This window comes from Bos indicus, chromosome 16 (genome assembly GCF_029378745.1).
Source record: "Bos indicus isolate NIAB-ARS_2022 breed Sahiwal x Tharparkar chromosome 16, NIAB-ARS_B.indTharparkar_mat_pri_1.0, whole genome shotgun sequence".
Taxonomy (NCBI): Eukaryota; Metazoa; Chordata; class Mammalia; order Artiodactyla; family Bovidae; genus Bos; species Bos indicus.
In genome coordinates this window covers 50,197,807-50,210,756 of record NC_091775.1, presented here as the reverse complement: position 1 = coordinate 50,210,756, position 12,950 = coordinate 50,197,807, and the positions used below count along the sequence as shown (strand labels likewise).

Here is a 12,950-nt window from a genome sequence, read left to right as displayed (position 1 = left end):
CTGCTGGGCTCCTGGCGAGGGGAGCCTGGGCCATCCAGGTTCACAGAGGTGTCAGCAGAAGCATCTCCCACACCACCCCATCCCAAGCTAGGAGCTGTTGAGGAATCATAGAGGCCTGCCTTCTCTGCCGGCCAGGCACCGGCTGCTGCCCTGGCGTCCCAAGTTCCCTGGATCTTCCAGCCACCAGGCCCGCATCCAGGGTGGAGTGTTGGCCATGGGTTTCCTTGTGTGTGGGTTTCCAGCGAAGACCTTCACTGCCTTCTGAGCGTGGGTGCCCTGAAGCAGGCTGTGGTGATGGTCATAGGTGTCCCTGCATCCCCCAGGCCGGTCACCTCGCTGACGTCTGTCAGAGCTCCCCGTGTCCCCAGTCCCTCTTGGCTGAGTGAAGATGGGATTGTGGAAGTGGATCTGTGCCAGGGAGGGTGTGGCCAGAAGTAGGGGGCACTGTCCCTGTGGTGTGTGTCACCCTGGGAGGCCTCCTCCCTTGGAGGGAGAAAGGAGGCTGAACCGGGGGTTCCTATGAGCTTTGGAAGCTTCCTGGAACCCCAGGAAGCTTCTTGCCAAGCGCTCTGCTGATCTACTCGAGAGCTTTTCTAGGGTGAGTGAGGGTCTGTGGTCTTGAGGGGGTCCTCAAAGGGTCCGTAGCCCAAGAGCAGGGAGAAATGTGGGTGTGAGCACCAGCGCATGCATGCACACACATACAGAAAGCAGATAAAAGTGGTCTATAAAAAAATCATTAAAAAAAATAAAGCCCCCACTGAGGGCCCCGTCTCCCAGAATCTGTTGTAACAGATTCACCCAAGCTGGTTAACGGTATTTGCGGTTTGCAAGACGCTACACGTCCCTGGAAAATGACAGACAAGTTATTATCACCTCTCCACTCTGCTCCTGCCCAAACCTGCCCATGCTGGGCACCCAGCTGCCGGGGAGCGGGCGCGAGGAAATTAACAGCCACCACGCCGCGCCCGCCACCCGCCGCCCTCTCCCCCATCACCCCCGCACCAGCCCTGCCAGGCCTGTGGCTTCCAGCCAGGCCGGGCCCATCGTGAGCTGGGCGGGGGACGGGGAGGTGTGGATCTGAGGGGAAGAGCTGGAGGGGGCGGGATGGGCACACACCAGTGTTTGGGAGAACCATTTCCTGCAAACACGAAGGAACACACGCATCCCCGAACAGGCAAGTCCTGACGGCTCCGTGTCAACAGCCGAAGATAAATAAGATTTTATCAGCTCGGAATCTGTTGAAACACATCCATCTAGCGGTCCTAGGGAAGGAGAGGCAGGCAGGAGGGAGAGAGGAACTGTCTCCACGTGATCTTTCTTACAGAACCGAGGAGGACCCAGGAGCCCTCCTTCTCCCTGCCCTGTGCCCAGGATGGCCTGAGGCCCCGGAGCTCTGGGAAGAGGGGGGGCTCCTTCATTCCCTCCAGGTCCCACTCTGCACCCAACCACTGGTTTGCCCCCAACCCCTCCGGCCTGCCCCCTCCCCTCCCAGGCTTCCCTCCTGCCCTGCAGGCCGGCGACTACAGGTGTCACCACTGATGCTACCAGGCTGCGGAGACCTCAGGTCTCGCTCCCTGACGCTACCGGGCTCTGCCCAGGCTGGACATCTGTGGATCCACCCCCTGCTGGAGTGGGGGCCTGACCTGTGTGTGTGCCCGAAAGCCACAAGAGCAGCCAGTAGGGAGGGCAGCACTGGGTTGGGGGCACCCCTGTGGGGAGCGGTGGAGAGCCAGTGACTGGCCTTGCTAGGACCACAGAGGGAAGAGTGTTCTCTGCACCCTCACCGCTGGCCGGTGAGGCGCCCCAGGCAGCGGTGTGCTCCCAGCCGAGTCGGCTTTTGCCTTTCACCGGGGCGGTTGGGCTGCTGCTGCCCGGCGGTACCAGGGACAGCTCCCGGCAGCTCCTCCCAGAGGGTGGGGCGTCCTCAGCTCTGGCGGAGGTGGCCAGTGGGGCTGGGGCAGGCAGCCCAGGGGGAAAGGCTGTGTGGGTGGGGCGGGGGTTCTGAAGCCAGGGGGTGATCAGGGAGCCTGGGGGGTTGGGGTAGGGGGGGCAGCAGTTTTGTACCTCCCCAGGCTGCGCCTGGAGCCTGGATGCACCCTGTTGTCTCCATTCCCTCCTCAGTGGGGCTGCCAGGAATGCCTGGTCTTGGTAGACTTTACCCATCTCAGGGCTTCGGTGGGAGCACAAGTCAGAGGGCGAATGGGACTCCCGGAGGGGGACCTGCACAGCCGACGGTCACGCCACAGAAAGGTCTGTCCAGTGGTTAAGGTGTCCCAGCTGTCCAGCCCAGAGCTGAAACTGGGACACAGTGGCCAGACCTCAGGCAGTCTCCCCTTGCAGACCACCCCCAGTAGTCCAGGCCAGCTCTCTGCAGTCCTCCGCATGCCCCTCCCAGTCCCGGGTCACCTTATTCCCTGAGCCTTCCGAAGGCAGGTGGGTCACCTGCAGGGGAGGAAGCCCCATCTGGGATCCAACAGCCACAGCAGGAGGCCATGAGGCTGCGTGGCCTTTGGGCATGAGCCGTGAGCCTCAGCTAAGTCTAGAGTTTTCTGGGGGTGGAGGGCCTCTCGGCTCATTTCCTTAATGAGCCAAGAGCTGGGCAAACACTAGGCGTTCAACAAAGGCTTGCCGAGTGGATGGCTCCCGGCATCCCAGCTTCTTACTCCATCACTGCTTGTGTTCAGGTCCCTGCAATCCAACTGAGGCCTCCCATTCCCTGTGGGGCCCTCCTCCACCAGGAAGACCCCCTGGGTAGCCCTCTGAAGCTCCTCCATGACGATGACCAGGCAGTTTCATCCCGAGACTAAGTGCACACTTGTCTCACGTCAGGGACGGACACTGAAGCCTCGTACGTGGGTGGACAAGAGAGCTGGGCCCTCGGCTGGCACCTGGAGTTTGCTTTGGGCTGGGCTAGTGCTGCCTGGGCACAGATCTCGATACGGGGCACTCAGCTGATCTCCCAAACTGGTGAAGGGGCAGCATTTATCCTGATGGGGACACAGGAGGTCAGCGGTCACCTCCCTGGGATGCAAGCTGCCCCCTGCCGTGTGGCCTCTGAGCCTGCTGTCTAGCAGCTGAGGGCCCACCTGCATCCATAGCGGGTGTGCCTGCCTGCAGCAGTGGGGTTGCGGCACAAGTGGACAGAGCACCTGGGAGGGGACAAGCCCTGTGGGCATCCGATCCCTTCCGTGACAGGGGTACAAGGGCGCTCGTCCTGCAACCAGCGCCGAGGGAGTTGGGCAGGGTCCCCATCCCCCAGGACGTCACTAGGAAGACCCTCCCACTTGTTCCCCAAGCCCCCCAGACCCACTGCAGGGACAGGGCAGCGTTTCTGGCTGGGTTTCAGTTCATCAGAGGAAGGACAGCTGTGCTGCTCAGGGCCGAGGGTGCTGAGGGGCAGGGACCCCTTCCCCCTGGGCTCAGGGTGAGCTCCATCTCCCTTGCTCTTCCCGGACTTGGAGTGGCTGAGGTTAGGAGGCCCTGAGGGTCCACTGTGTCCCTTGGTTGCCAGAGAGGCAGCGCAAGTGGCCAGGGTGGCCTTCATCTATGGGTCATGGTGTCAGGCGCCAGCTTCCTTGGCAAAGGTGGGCTCAGACCTGCTCATCCTCTGGACTGCAGCAGCCCCGTCTCCAGCCTGACCCCACACACCATGGTGTGATGTGCTGGGGGCTTCCCAGAGTCTTCTGGCTGGGGTAACTCCAAGTCCCCCGGGCTTGTGGGGGGACCCAGGGATGTGGCATGGGGACAGGAAGCCTCCTGTGACTCTAAGAGCTTGATGTTCCCCACTGTCCCTGTGGATAGATAGGGCCATGGGTCCCCAGGAGCCAGTCACTGGAGAACAGCCAGCTTAGAAATGAGTGGACACCCCTGTTTCCAAGGGGCCCTTCCATCAAGGTCACTTTGGGCTCACGAGAGCCAGCCTGGGTCCTCAGGTGGGCCACCTGGACCCCTGGGCACTGGCCCTGGGGGTCCCTGCAGGTGGTGTGGGCATCATCCCATCCTCCCTGGGTCAGGGGCTTCTTTTAGGCATCCTGGGGCTCCGTGGTCAAAGCCCCCCACTTGCAGTGGCCAGAACCCAACTGCAGGGCTGGCCCCTCCGAGGATGGTCCGGGGAGTCCCTGTGCCTGTCTCCTCTGCACAAATGCCAGAAGACCTGACTCCAGGCTTTTAAACCCGACACGGGATGCTGCACCTCACCCCTCAAACCACTACAGCCTGGAGGCTTAAGGTCCACAGGCTTGAGGCACCAGACCTGGCTCCCAGCCCTGCTCTCCAGCAGCTCCTTCTCACTTTCCTATCCTTCACTATCTCCCAGAGTTCGTTCAAACTCACGTCCATTGAGTCGGTGATGCTATCTAACCACCTCATCCTCCGCCACCTCCTTCTCCTTTTGCCTTCAGTCTTTCCCAGCATCAGGGTCTTTTCCAGTGAGTCATCTCTTCACATCAGGTGGCCAAATTATTGGAGCTTCAGCTTCAGCATCAGTCCTTCCAATGAATATTCAGAGTTGATTTCCTTTAGGATTGACTGGTTTGATCCTGCAGTCCAAGGGACTCTCGAGAGTCTTTTCCAGCACCACAATTTGAAAGCATCAATTCTTCAGCACTCAGCCTTCTTTATGGTCCAATTCTCATCCTCCTCCTCCAACTAGTGAGATCCAGACAGAAAGCGCCTCCTCCCGGCAGCACAGGACACTCGGCACCTGCTGAGTGGGGCTGGGGAGAAGCTGGGAGGGAAAGATAGCCAGAAGTGTCCAGCGAGGGCCGTCATCCCAGGGCTTGGGGCGGGGAGTCCTGGCGGGGCGCAGCAGGAGGAGGTGTGACCAGCCTCACCGCGACCCCCATCCCCTGCAGTACTCCCCGCTGCTGAAGAAGCTCTACTGCCAAATCGCCAAGACGTGCCCCATCCAGATCAAGGTGTCCGCCCCGCCGCCCCCAGGCACCGCCATCCGCGCCATGCCCGTCTATAAGAAGGCGGAGCACGTGACCGAGGTTGTGAAGCGCTGCCCCAACCACGAGCTCGGGCGGGACTTCAATGAAGGTGAGTGTCCCCGCCCCCTCCTCTGCCCCTCTGCACCCTGGAGGGAAGAGGAGGGCTGGCCCGGCCTCCTACCTGGAGGCAGCAGGTCCAATGGGAGGGCGCGTGGAGCGGGGTAGGGCTGCTGAGTCAGATGCCCCGGGCATCTGTGAGAGCTGCCTGCCGCCTGCGTCCCCCTGGGAGGCCCCGAAGCAACTACGTTGTGCCCGGCAAAGGGGTGCAGCCCCTGGCTGGCAGGGTCTCTGAAGCGGCTCACTCCTCTCGGCAGGACAGTCCGCTCCCGCCAGCCACCTCATCCGTGTGGAGGGCAACAACCTCTCGCAGTACGTGGACGACCCAGTCACCGGCCGGCAGAGCGTCATGGTGCCCTATGAGCCCCCGCAGGTAGGGAGCCAGGCGGGGGTGGGGCACAGGCCCCGCAAGTCACTTCCTTAGTGTCCAGAGTTAAGTCCAGCTGTGGGGCTCCTCCCTCGTCTTCTCATCTGTCTGTCCATCAGTCCCTCCTAGCCTGACCCCCGGCTTGGGGGCAGCCCCTCCAGCCTTCTCTGGGCATCTGCACCCCCAGCTCTACAGCATGGGGTGGGCCCGGCGACCCCTGAGCCTCAACCCAGCCCTTCGTCCCTCTTCCTGGTTCTGGGCTCTGGGGAGGGAGGGACTCAGGTCAGGGGGAGTCAGCCGGGTGGAATGGGTTGTGGGGAGCCCCCGAGGAGAAGAGGACAGACCTGCAGTCGGCGGCATGGCACTACTTCACCCCCACCCTGGATCCGAGACCCTCCCCCAGTGCTGTAGCCAGTCCTCTAGGCATTCCCACTCCAGGCCTCATTCCTGCACCTGGTTCCCCAGAAGCCCTCGTGCTTCCCCACGGAACAGCCCTTATGTCAGTGGGACCAGGGCCCTGGGAGGGCTTTCCACCCCGGCTTCCCTCCCCCAGCCCTCAGCCTCCAGCCCGGCTCCACCTCTAGGACTGGCCAGGAAAGCAGGTCTCTCCCGCCCCCTGGTGGCGGCCACGTGCTAGGAGTTCTGTGAAAGGCCAGGTTTCCTAAGCCATCCTCCAGACCCAGGGAGACCGCGACAACTGCACATTTTGTGGTCCTAGGATGCCCCCGGGGTCACGAGTCCTAGGTCCGTAAACTTCCAGGAACCAGTGTATGTGGAGCCCACTCGGACAGCTCTGGTCCCTCCCTCTGCCAGAGCAGTGCCCAGAAGAGCCCACACTGCAAAACACACACCTGTGCCCACAGGGGCCTGTGCTCATACCCAGCTGCCTGGGCAACCTCCAGCCTGTGTCAGGGTGGGGAGGTGGTGGGGGCAACCGCCATGGCTCTCTTGGTTCCCACAGCCAGCACAGCACATGGCACTCAGCGTAGTGTGTGAATGGATAGGTTGTAGTCACACAAGTGGATGTGTGCATGGGGAATGGATGGATGTACGCCTGGGTGCACAGATGATGGACAGATGGTGGGTGGATGGATGGAAGGATGGGTGGGTGAAGGTAGATGGATGATGGATGGATAGGGGCTGAGGGATGGATAGATAGATGTATGGATGGATACATGCATGGATGATAGATGGTGAATAGATAAATAGATGGATGATGAATGACCCATAGGAGGATAGGTGGATGGAAGTAGATTGATGGATGGATGGTGAATGGTGGAAAGATGGGTGGATGGAGGCAGGTGGATGGTGAATGGGTGGATAGATGGCAGAGGACCAGAGGGCCCAGCAGCCTCTTGCCCACCGGAGATGTGAGGGATGGGTGCTTGGAAGCCCAGGAGCCCCCACACCTGTGGGTTGAGGCCACCTGCTGACACCACAGCCTCCCCGCCTCCCTGTGTGCAGGTGGGGACAGAGTTCACCACCATCCTGTACAACTTCATGTGCAACAGCAGCTGTGTTGGGGGCATGAACCGGCGGCCCATCCTCATCATCATCACCCTGGAGACACGGGAGTGAGTCTGCTGGAGGTGGGAGTAGGGGGGTGGGAGGGCAGGGATTTGGGCCAGTGCTGCTGGGGGTCTTGCTGGGGAGACAGCCATGACCTAGGAGGGATGCTGGCCCTGGAGGCAACTTTGGGGAGGGCCCCTGAAGGCCATGTGCTGGGAGGGGCTGCAGGGGCAGGCACCACCCTGGGAGGGAGGCAGAAGACCTGGTGTCCTGGAGCAGCTGTGCTCTCAGCCCTGAGCCCTGGGCCCATCAAGGCCAGTCCCGTAGGGTTCAAGGTGGGTGGGGAAGGTGGGCCCCTAGAGCTCACGGTTCTGGCTGTACCCTGGACAGCGGACAGGTGCTGGGCCGCCGGTCCTTCGAGGGCCGCATCTGTGCCTGTCCTGGCCGGGACCGCAAAGCAGATGAAGACCACTACCGTGAGCAGCAGGCCCTCAACGAGAGTGCTGCCAAGAGCGGGGCTGCCAGCAAGCGCGGTGAGCGGGGCGGGGGCAAGGGCGGAGGGCAACTCCGGACTGTCAGAGCCAGGCCATCCTCCGGACGAGCTGGACCGGTCTGGAGACTTTCAGGAAACATGCAAGCCTGTGTCCAGGGGACAGAGTGAGCCCCACCCATGTGGCTGCCCCCCAGTCCACTCTGTCCAGCCTGGGTGGCCGCTCCAGTTTGCTCATCCAAGTGGGTGACTGGTCTTCGGGCCTGTCCACGAGGGACACCTCAGGGAGGGTGGTGGGGTGGGGTGAGGGGGTTAGCTTGGCTCACCTGCGTGTGCCCCGCCTCCTCCCTGCCTGCTCACAAAGCCCCCGACCCCTGTCAGCCTTCAAGCAGAGCCCCCCTACCGCTCCTGCCCTGGGCACCAATGTGAAGAAGAGGCGGCATGGTGACGATGACGTGTACTACATACACGTGAGTCCCACGGCTGCGGGGCCCAGGCCGGGGCACGGCGGTGCTAGGGGGAGACCCAGGGCCCCGCGGGTGGCAGGTGCCATCCAGCATGCCCTGACAGCTGAGACCCCAAGCTCTGTGGATCCCAGAAAGGAGAACCAGGGCCCAGAGAGCTGGACTAGCCACAAGGGGAGCAGGTCCACTGATGGAGCTCCCAGAGCAGGAGGGCTCGTTACGGATACAGTGGTACAGTGTGCAGGGCGATGCAGTCCCCCACCCAAGGGAGCATGTGGGAGGAATCCCACAGCCTGGTGGGCCCCAGCGCATCACTGAGCCGGGAGTATAGGCTGCCCTGTGATGCGGCCACCCCAGCTCAGATAAACCCTCACCTGCTTTGCTAGGTCTGGTCTCCATGACGTGAGCTTGTTGTTTGTCCTTCAAGGACTTGTCTTGAGTCCTTCAAGAATGAGTTCCTTGTTCGAGAAGCCCCATGTTTGTCCAGGGCCCCCCCCAGTACCCCAGGTCTGCTGAGCTCTGAAAAGAGGGAGGGGGCAGTGTGGCAAAGACTCAGGGGTAGTAAGGGATGGGTGTGGTTTGCATGGACAGGAGCCAGCCCACCAGCTTCACTCAGACCTACTTCTGGAGAGGAGAGCAGGACCAGGGGACCCCATGGCTGCAGGGGCTGGGGAGCCCTGAGAAAGAAGAAGTACTCCCCTGCGCCAGGAGGTGGGGGGTTCTGGGGCCAGGCGGTGTCTACATATCCTGGGCAGGCAGAGGGTCCACTTGTCTGTGCTCAGGTGCGGGGCCGGGAGAACTTTGAGATCCTGATGAAGGTCAAGGAGAGCCTGGAGCTGATGGAGCTGGTGCCCCAGCAGCTGGTGGACTCCTACCGGCAGCAGCAGCAGCAGCTCCTGCAGAGGCCGTGAGTGCAGCCCCTCCACCTCCGCCCCCAATCCCAGTCTTCCGGGTCTTACCTACCTGTCTGATGTGGGGAAAGATGGGGCTGGATGACCCAGTAGGGAAAACACAGCAGCACCAGGCAGTACCCCTCCTCCAGGAAGGCTCCCTGAACTGCAGCATCTCAGCCTAGAAGTCTGCTGAGTGGAGGCCAGGAAGGGGTGGTCGGGGTGACAGTGACCCACCAAGAACAGGTCTGGTTCCAGGGTCAAGAACGGTGCCCCTCTGGCTCCTACTCATTGCCCAGGTCTTGCCTTTGAGTGAGTGTGGCCACTGTCAGGCAGGGAGGGTGGGCTGGAAGTGGGCACTCTGACCCCAGTGTAGGCGGGGTCTCCAGGCCCCTGCAGCAGGGGGCTTCACTCAGAGTGCTGTCCCTTCTGAGCAGGAGCCACCTTCAGCCTCCATCCTATGGGCCTGTCCTCTCGCCCATGAGCAAAGCGCATGGGGCCGTCAACAAGCTGCCCTCAGTCAACCAGCTGGTGGGCCAGCCTCCCCCGCATGGCTCAGCGGCTGGGCCCAACCTGGGACCCATGGGTGAGTGGCTCGGACAGGGTGGCTGGGGTGGGGAGTGGGGGAGCCTGGCTCCAGACCCTCCTGCCCAGCTCAGGACCGCTTGGGGCTCTTGATGGCTGGACCCTCCAGCAGTTCTGGCCGGAGAGCAGGAGGCATGGTCCCCTCTGTCCACTCCAGGTCTCAGTGGGGGCTGAGCCTTACAAGCCTCCCTCACACAGCCTGGGACACCTGGCCTGGCCTGCCCGCCTCTGACTGTCCCACCTGCTTTCTGCCCAGGCCCCGGGATACTCAACAACCATGGCCACACCCTGCCGGCCAATGGGGAGATGAATGGTGGCCCCAGCTCCCAGTCCATGGTCTCGGGGTCCCACTGTACCCCGCCACCCCCCTACCATGCTGACTCCAGCCTGGTCAGGTATGTGGGCTGCTGCTGGGTGCTGCCACAAACCCAGTAACCTCAGCCCTGGTGGCTCCTGGCCGCCTGGCCCCAAGCCCAAGGTAGGGCTCTGTGCCTGCTGCCCCTTGCAGCTGGTGCCGTCCCTGGTGCGCTGTCTGGAGAGCAGATAGAGGGAGGGGGATAGTGAGCCTCCAGCAGGTGCTTGGAAGGCGGGCACAGAAAGCCAGGGGCTCCCTGGAGGCTGCACCCAGGTGAGCGTGGGCCGGAAGCTGTGGCCACATTGGGCCGGGTGGGGAGACCTGGGGGTGGCCAGTTCCCACTCAGACGGGCCATACAGCCAGGTTTTTACAAGTTAACGCTGCTCTGTTTCCCCAATTCTCTGCAGTTTTCTAACAGGATTGGGGTGTCCAAACTGCATCGAATATTTCACCTCCCAGGGCTTACAGAACATTTACCACCTGCAGAACCTGACGATAGAGGTAACTGCCTGCTGGGGCAGGCATGGAGAACCCACCCCCAGACCAGCCTGGGACCTGTCTGCAGGCCAGGGAACTTTCTCCTCTTGCGGTGCAGTCCCTCCATTTCCCGTCTTCCCGTGTAAGGGGGGTTGGGGAGTTTGGAAAACCCTTCTTCCTGCAAGTAGCCAAGTCTACTTGCTTACACCCAGCATCACGTAGCTGGACAGGACTTGCCCCGAGTCCCTCATCTGGACTTGAGTCTCTATCCTGCGGCCTTTGATCTAGGGGCGGACTGTCTCCAAGGCATGATGAATTCCAGAAGGGGAAGTCCAGAAGGGACCTGGTGCTGGTTTAGCTCAGCACTGTTTACACAGGATGGGGGCGGGGGAGGACTGAGGCCCAAACTGCTTGCCATGCACCCACAGCAACTGAATGTCCGGTCCCGGGTGTGCAGGGCTAGAAGTGCCCCACCCTTGGCATCCTGACCCCTGACCCACAGCCAGGGTTGGTCTTTGGGTTAAACCAGAGTCCCAGCAACAAGCACTCATAGGGCTTCCCAGATGACTCTAGTGGTAAGGAATCCATCTGCCAATGCAGGAGATGTAAGAGACACGGGGTCAGTTCCCGAGTCAGGAAGATCCCCTGGAGGAGGGAATGGCAACCCACTCCAGTATTCTTGCCTGGAGAATCCCATGGACAGAGGAGCCTGGAGGGCTACGGTCCATGGGGTCGCAAAGAGTCAGACAGGACCGAAGCGACAGCACAGTGTACAGCCTGGAGACGTCTTGAGTGTAATGACTGTTAGCTGGAGGCCGGGAGACACAGCTGTCGGCGGGCTGGATCCCAGGGCTCCAACTCAGTGGCCTGGAGCCTCCATTGGACCTGCTCCACAGTCGACCCTGGGACAGAGGCCTCCTCCCCGGCCAAGGGATGCGGGTTTGCCAGAGGGAGCGGGGCCAGTGGCTCAGAGGGCAGCCTTGTCCTCTGTCCACTACCCTCTCTGACCTGTCGCTGGTGGCCCCACTGGACTAGCTCAGGGCCTGTTAACCCTGCCTCACCAATTGATGCGTTGCTTGGTGGGGTGGGGGTTGGGTGACAGGAACCTGAGGCTTTGCTTTGTCCTGAAGTGGGGGTCCCGGCCCTAAGGCTGGGAGGCAGGTGTCCTCCAGCACCCGGTGTCAGGGAGCTCCATCTGTTACTCTGACTGTGATCAGAGTAACCAGGCCCTACCTGGCCCACATGACCTCAGTGCCCCACTCCCACCCATGTCATTTCTTGTCTCTCCTGTCCTGTCGAGGGCAGAATTGGGTGTGGCCAGACCACCAGGCACAGGGGCATCCAGCACTGTCTACTTCTGTGCCCCCCACCCCCACCCCGGTGAGGGCTCCTCCCCTCCCTCCTGGTCCCCCAATGGCTGTGCAGGGCAGGTGATGTCCCTGGTAGGGGGAGGGCGGAGCCTGACAGCTGCTCCTGCAGGACCTGGGGGCCCTGAAGATCCCCGACCAGTACCGCATGACCATCTGGAGGGGCCTCCAGGACCTGAAGCAGAGCCACGACTACAGCGCCCAGCAGCTGATCCGCTCCAGCAGCAACGCGGCCACCATCGCCATCGGGGGCTCGGGGGAACTTCAGCGCCAGCGGGTCATGGAGGCCGTGCACTTCCGCGTGCGCCACACCATCACCATCCCCAACCGCGGGGGCCCCGCCGGGGGCGCGGGGCCCGACGAGTGGGCCGATTTCGGCTTCGACCTCCCGGACTGTAAGTCCCGCAAACAGTCCATCAAAGAGGAGTTCACGGAGAGCGAGGCCAACTGAGTGGGGAGGACACGGCCAGACCCCCTGCCCCCGTGCTACCTACGCGGAGAGCGGAGAGAGCGGAGTCTCGGCGGAGAGGGCGGAGTCTCCGGGCTGGCGGCCCAGGAAGCCTCGCTGGATGGCTGCTTCCTCCAAGTCACCAACTGGCCTGGGAGGCAGGATCCTTGGGCTGCGCCGGTGAAGTGGGGAGGACCCCGGAGCTGTACTGAGGACGCGCATCCAAAGTCCGTTCTCTGGGGGGCTCACCTTCCCTGCCTCTCCTTCCTGGGGGGCTCAGCTGACAACTGCCAAAAAGTGTTTTTCAATGTCTGGGTAGGGATGAGGGGCTCGGTGCTTGTCCCTAACACGTTTGTTCTCCAGTCCAGTCTCCAGATTACATCTCCGCCCGAGGCTGGTCCCTCTGCTGGTCTTGAGGGTCGGTCTGCCCCTTGCACCCTTGTCCACTGGTGTAAAGCCCACTGCAGCCACTTCCCATTTCCTGCCCCAAACAAACTCCCAAGTTTCACTGGAATTAGGAAGACTGGTCCCTCCTGGGAGGCAAGGAAACTTCGGGTGGATGGCCTGCAGCCAGGCCCCATGCCAACACCTCTGGCCACAGTGCCCTTCCATCAGTGGCCCCCTGAGCACGGACACAGGTTCCTCAGACCACTGGGAATTGTCAACATTTGATAAAATGATGCCCTTTTTCTACATGTGGGTGAGCCTTTTCTTTTTTTTAACTTTCGTTCTGAACGTGCGTGTAAACAAAATGGGCTAAGAAAAGGGCCAGCCAGGTGGGATCCACAGCAGGGAGGGGTCAGTCACTTGCTCCCCCATTACGGGATGGGAGAACAGAGCCAGCTGCAGCCGCAGCCCCACCCTGCTCCTTGGGAGGCTGTGTTCTGTGTGGGAGGGGCCCTCCTGTCTTCACAGTGCTGAGGCCAGTGGAGGGGGTCCTGGCCTCTGTG

The 12,950-nt window shown here is 61.9% G+C and overlaps 1 protein-coding gene across 7 annotated transcripts in view; it reads left to right on the top strand.

The window, feature by feature from the left end:
• Positions 1–12,693, top strand: part of TP73 (tumor protein p73) — a 74,809-nt gene extending 62,116 nt beyond the window's left edge. For all 7 annotated transcript variants that reach the window (XM_070768334.1, XM_070768333.1, XM_070768338.1 and 4 more), the window contains 10 exons: positions 4,854–5,040; positions 5,306–5,421; positions 6,880–6,989; positions 7,315–7,457; positions 7,796–7,884; positions 8,661–8,785; positions 9,206–9,354; positions 9,610–9,748; positions 10,116–10,209; positions 11,665–12,693. In XM_070768334.1, coding sequence (XP_070624435.1) covers positions 4,854–5,040; positions 5,306–5,421; positions 6,880–6,989; positions 7,315–7,457; positions 7,796–7,884; positions 8,661–8,785; positions 9,206–9,354; positions 9,610–9,748; positions 10,116–10,209; positions 11,665–12,003 — 1,491 coding nt within the window. In that variant the 3' untranslated portion in view covers positions 12,004–12,693. The remainder of the gene's footprint in view (positions 1–4,853; positions 5,041–5,305; positions 5,422–6,879; positions 6,990–7,314; positions 7,458–7,795; positions 7,885–8,660; positions 8,786–9,205; positions 9,355–9,609; positions 9,749–10,115; positions 10,210–11,664) is intronic.
• The last annotated feature ends 257 nt before the right edge of the window (positions 12,694–12,950 follow it).